Source organism: Condylura cristata, unplaced genomic scaffold (genome assembly GCF_000260355.1).
Source record: "Condylura cristata isolate star-nosed mole 26May11 unplaced genomic scaffold, ConCri1.0 scaffold00010, whole genome shotgun sequence".
Classification (NCBI taxonomy): Eukaryota; Metazoa; Chordata; class Mammalia; order Eulipotyphla; family Talpidae; genus Condylura; species Condylura cristata.
This window is the reverse complement of record NW_004567111.1, coordinates 36,566,477-36,572,687: the sequence shown is the minus strand read 5'-3', so window position 1 is coordinate 36,572,687 and position 6,211 is coordinate 36,566,477. Positions and strand designations below refer to the sequence as shown.

At 36.0% G+C, this 6,211-nt stretch overlaps 1 protein-coding gene across 1 annotated transcript in view; it reads left to right on the top strand.

Moving 5' to 3' along the window:
- The first annotated feature begins 959 nt into the window (after positions 1–959).
- CCDC122 (coiled-coil domain containing 122) overlaps positions 960–6,211 on the top strand; it is a 21,152-nt gene continuing 15,900 nt past the window's right edge. Inside the window, exons 1-2 of the mRNA XM_012723371.1 lie at positions 960–1,002; positions 2,076–2,191. Of these exons, the coding sequence (XP_012578825.1) occupies positions 960–1,002; positions 2,076–2,191 (159 nt within the window). The remainder of the gene's footprint in view (positions 1,003–2,075; positions 2,192–6,211) is intronic.

The following is a 6,211-nucleotide window of genomic DNA, read 5'->3' as shown; positions in this document are numbered from 1 at the left end:
TTTGTTTTGATTTTTATCTAACGTACTTAGACCACTGTCTGCATAAATAAATACTAAATACTTTTATCATTTGTAATCAAGAAAACAAAGTATAAATATAGAGGGCATGCATTTTCAAGGTAGAATGCAACCCATCTGGAAGAGAGAGGATTGGATTTGGATTCATTAGCATTAATCTGGGACTATAAAGCAGAAAAGACACAGAGAAATGGCATGAACCAAGTGATGGGCTCCTCTTCAGGGAAGGCATAAATGAGGCGATTTAAAGTGAGATTTGAAGGAAAGAAGTGACATGAAGATAGAAAAGAATCATAAATTCTCAGAGGTGATAATGACAGTCTGCTGAGTGAAACTCCCAGAATTCTTGTAGCTTGATATTCCTGGATCTATTTGAATCTCCTGACTTAAAGAGCAATTTAGCTTTTTCCTTTCCTTTTCGCTTATATATCAAATTTCAATCCTTTAAATTTTTGTTTTTGGAAAACATGCTACTGGTAGACAGTGCTTTATATTTAGCCAATCTTTAAGAAAGATATTTAGTGATTTTACATATTTCCTTTTGGGAACTTCCTTATATATGCCTTACTGTTATATTTCTCTTCTTTTGGCTTATAAAATTTATCATAGCTTTAGTATGAATTGGAAAGATTCACAGGTTCTATATAATAAAAAGTTGTTTTTTTCTTTTTAAAGATAAATAATTTCAGTAGAAAACATCCATAGGTCATAACAAAGGGAAAACATGAGAATCAAAATTCAACTGCAGTTCTACTTTCATAAATTTCTCACTCAACCAATGTATTTTGATTTTTGGAATTAATTATGAAAGGTTATTGACATTACTGTGAGATGTTTGACAGTTTGGATTACCACTGTGTGACAAGAAAGAAAATGAAAGATTATCATTAACATTGATTATTTTGTCAGCATAAAAAGGTGAACAGAAAGGAGACAGAAGAATGTCAGGCAGCACAGACAGGAAGAATCAAGGAATTCTTGAAGGTAATAGAGCAAATCTTAAGAAATAAATGCTTAAGGGCCCTCCCTGGTGGCGCAACAGGTTAAAGCACAGTACCATGAAGCTATTGCAGCCACTGCAGCATGAATTCAATCCCCAACAAGGGAGGTGACCCACATGGTGCAGCAGACCTCTCCTGACCCAGCCACTGCTCCCCTCAGCAGTGTATTTCAGTACATCTGCCTGTTCTGATCCCCACTGTGTCAGGTGAATCCTCTCACCCTCCATACCTCTGGCCTGTACCCCAGTTCTGTAAACATAAACCTTTTTTTAAAAAAAAGGAACTGCTGGCCCTCCCTGGTGGCGCAGCGGGTTAAAACACAGCACTAAGAAACTAAAGCCACTTCCTCATGAGTTCGATCCCTGCCTGCCCTGGAGGTGACCACATGGCGTGGCAGACCTCTCCTGACCCGCTCGCTGCTCCCCTCAGCAGTGTACTTCGTCGATCTGCCTGTTCTGCTCCTGACTCTGTCTCTGGTGAATCCTCTCACCCTCCGCATCTCTGGCTTGTACCCCAGTTCTATATGAATAAATAAATAAATCTTTAAAAAAAAAAAAAAAAAGGAACTGCTTAAAACATTACCAATTTTTAAAAAGTATGATGTAATAATTATATTAAAAGTGATAGCAAGTTAGAGTAGAGGGGAGTTGTTCAATTTTACCAGTAATTTAAGAAGTAAGAAACATAGATAATATTAGACAATATGTAAATGTAGGGCTATAATGAAAAATTATCAATTATAATTGCTTATATATTTGTTGGGAAAGCACTACAATTATAGTATAAATTGTATATATTGTGTATGTACAAGTGGTCTGGGTAAAAAATTAGCACAATAAGAATACCTATATTGTTTTATGAAGAGACAGTACACAATATTGCAAGCAAATTTTGAATTGTTTATTATTTCTATCTTTGATTTTGGCATTGTTTATAGTCAAAGGGGAAAAATTACCAATTCTACAGTTTATTTAAAATTCTTATGATTTTAAATAAAGAAACATAATTTTCTTAGAATGTCTGTTTTTAAATTATTATTCTGTAATTTATTCTTAGCTGTGGCTAAACAAGATTCATCTTCATTAACTGATGCTGTAGAGCAAGTTGCAAAACAACAACAATCACAAACATCAGAAATAGAAAAAAACAAAAAAATTCTGTTGGATTTACAGGTAATATGTTTCATAGTCTTTTTCAAATAATTGTGTTAAATTTGACACAAGTTAAAATAGAGGAAAACTCTTCAGTTTTTCCAGTCAGAGGAAAGGCATAGCAGTCCGTGAATATTTTTTCAAAACTATTAAGTTAATGACAGGTATAATTAGCACTGTTTAATCTACACAGACATTTTTAAATTCATACTTCTCAATATTTACTTAATTGTTCTGTTATCCATAAGTCTAATGAGTTTTGCAGTTTCGTGAAATATTTTGTACACCTAATCTACAAAGATTCAACAGTGTGTCATGACTGTAGTATAAGCACATAAAACCCAATGCATCAAGTAGAATTATTTTAGATTCACTTGTATTTTATATTTTTCAAAAATGCTGGATTGAAGGCAAGTTTGACTTGTGAGTTACTTCTTACAAGTGAAAATTTCAAGTAGATAAGGACTATTTCTTTGTTCCTTATATCTGATAATGTAGTCGTAAGTCCAATATACGGAATTTGGAACCCATACTTTTTTTGTGATCAGCTTCTCCATTATCTTAACCCTGATATATCTGATGGTATCAATATCTGGCACACATTCAGGCATCATAGGGGGCAGGAATTTTAATTTAAAGCAAGAGTTTTAGCTTAAAGAAAACATCATTAGTCATACAGTGTGCTGCATATATATATGTGCAAATTTCTATACCAGGTATGGTGCCCTTCCCTTCTCCCGAGCCCCCTATATTGTCATCATGAAAGTTAGTCAAAACTAATTAGAATGTAAAATTTAAATATGTGCATCATTATATATCAATAGGTCTATAAACAAAACCAAAAACCAGACAGGAAGGGGAGAAGGAATAATATGAACAGGAAAGAAGAAAGAGGAAGGGGGAACAAAGGAAGAAAAGAGAGAAAGGTAGGAGGCGGAAGGAGAAAGATAACAAGAAATGTAGTTGTAGTGAAAGGATAAAAATGTATTAAAGGAGGAATTGACTATAGTAAGGAGAAAAGGTAAGAGCTGACTACATTAGCCCAGGAAAAAGAAGAGATAGTGGCCAAATCAGTGATGTACTCTTCACGTTGATCCACAGCCTGATCTAGCTAGCAGGCATATGCCACTGTGCATCACGCATACACTCATTTAATAAATATATATTAAGCACTGGGTACCTACTTAGTTCCAGGTGCCATTTTAAGCTCTGAGGTGGGGGGATTGTTAGTGGGCAGATTGAGGGGTGTTCCAATGACCTTCAAACCTTGCAAACTAAATGGATTCTGTCATCATGACAATATATATATATATATATACTCTCAGTTTATAAGAACTTCAATAGAAAAGCACTTTAACAGATTTAGTGTACAATAGAAAGAAGAGAAGAAGGATATAGTTTTCCAGTGAAACACCAACTACTACCTATTCTCTCCTGTGTAAATGTGCAGCCAAACAGGATTGAGCCAAAGAGGGCCACTAAGACCTGAAAGCTTACCACAAGTCAAGCTTCTGATGGGAAGCCATAGAAAAGGAGCAGAAGGGGCTGGGAATATCTGGAAGGAAAAGAGCAAATAAAAATACAAGTCAAGATAAAGGCTGCTATTATCAGCCTTTCTATATGGGTCACTCACCCATGTCTCTTCAAAGTGTCGCTTATCCTGTCCCTCAAGTTCCTGTTACAAGTTCAAGACCAAGAAGCAAGTGAAGCTATTTTCTCACATGTCTCTCTGCTCCATGTGCCTTAAGTCATCTTCCTTCTCCAAGTCATTTTAGCTTCACTCCATTACTTAGGTCCACTCTTCCTTGAGTGAGGCAGGGAACATGGAATCTCACCTTTTAGATTACACTGTTACAGAATGACGGTGGTAAAGAAGATAGACAAGATTACTGTACCCATGACTTCTAGTCAGGGGAGACACACAATAAGGAAATTAACAGCTAAAGAACAGGTATTTTATATATTGCAAAGAAAATGCAATAGGGTAATGTATAGAAACTAACTTAGGCAGGAAAGTGGGTAATTGCTTTTTATTTTGATTCAGGGAAGAAGGGATAGTTCTGAAGAAGAATAAAGCTAAATTGTGAAAGACAAAGACCCAACAAGCAATAGTAGGAAACAGAGATTTCTAAGGTAGGATTACCCTTAGGAAGAATCTAGACATCTTTAATAAACAGATTGGAAGAGGGGACAGTACTCAATGAGAAAGATGGTCTAGTGGAGAGGGATTACAGCATAGATAGTCTTGTATATCACATTAATGAATTTGAATTTTATGATTGTAGGAAACCATTAGAAGATCTTGAACAAGGAAATAGCATGGTATGATTTATATTTTTAAAAAATTCTTAATGCTATATGGAGACAAGTTGGGAGAGAAAGGCAGGAATAGGAATAGGAAGAATAATCAGAAGCTAGGCCTGTCTATAAAGATTGGTCAGAAGTGATTTTGAAATTTTAACTTGGATGCTCAACTATCAGAATTTTCTGTTAAATTCATTTGGGAACCAAGGTAAAGGTAATAATCAAGAATTACTTCTAGGTTTTCACATATTTAGGTGCAAAGTGAGTGTGCAAATTAAATGATCTTTTTTGGAACATGTATATGTAGCTGAGGTGTTTATTAGGTATCAAAATAGAAGTTTCACCTGAGCATTTTAAATAATCAGAACTGAAAATGAAGTTTGAGGTTCATTTGCATATTATAAATTTCAGTGTACCCCATTCTCTTATCTCTGCCTGGAAAAGGATAGAATGGATCTTTTTAGTAGTCCCTCCCTCCTCAAATTATATATTTATTTAAAGATGATGGCCATACTAGATAGGGACAAAAAAAAAAAGATGGAAGATGGCCTGCAGAATTCTTTTGTTAGGAGTATCTAAAGATAATGGGGAAATTAAGGATGATTATTCCCTTTACCTTGGCTCCCACGATGAATTTATTATTCCCTTTACCTTGGCTCCCACAATGACCTTAACAGAAAATTCTGATGTTTGGGCATCCAAAATAAAACCCCAATATCACTTCTGACCAATCTTTATAGACAGGCCTAGCTTCTAATTATTCCCAAAGCAAAATAATTAGTTAAGTAGCGTAACCAGAATACAAAGCTATAGTAATTTGTGTTTTCCTCCAATTCTTCATCCTTGTATATACCCACATCCTTTACCATTTATCACAGAAATGCCTTCCCATAGTGGATGGGCATACTCTGTGAGTTTCAGCATATAACAATATGAGATGTTAGCAGATGTTATTCAAACAAAAACTTGTAAAACACACACACACACACACACACACACATACATAATTGAATTGAATGTCCTCATCCTCATCTGCTATCATCTTGAGAACATGCCTGGTTTCATCCACTGGAGAATGAAGCCAAAATATTCCAACTGGCTCAGTGGACCAAACTAAATCATTCCACAGCCTGTCAAACTCCAGACATTTGAGCAAATCTAACCAAAGTCAACAGAACTATCTAGCAAACCCAGGCTGCCCAGACACATCACCAATGAACACTTACTGCTATATGTCACTGAGGTGTTGTGGTTCTGACACTAATAGATGACTGATACAAAGGATACAAGGAAGGGATAGGGGGACGATTTGCTTGATTTTTGGATATCATGAAGTTGCAACAGCTAGTGATGAAGTTAAGAGAGCTAGTGTAGGACTAAAACCACTGTGAATCATTAATCTATTTGTTGCTCAAGATGAAAGTATGGGCAGGGTTACCCAAATAAGCGTGACTGAACCCTCTGGAAGACCTATATTTGATGGAATCATTGAGGCTAAGAAGGAATGCTCAGAATATCTGTGGAGAATAAGGGAATAATGAAAATACCTGGCTTGTTAGAAATGCCAAAGGCCCCGGAGAGGTTAGGTAAACATGTTTAACTTCATTTAAAAATGAAGAAAGTGGCCCTCCCTGGTGGCCTAGCGGGTTAAAGCACTGCACTAAGAAGCTGAAACCACTTCTGCATGAGTTCGATTCCCGCCTGCCCCGGAGGTGACCACATGGTGTGGCAGACCTC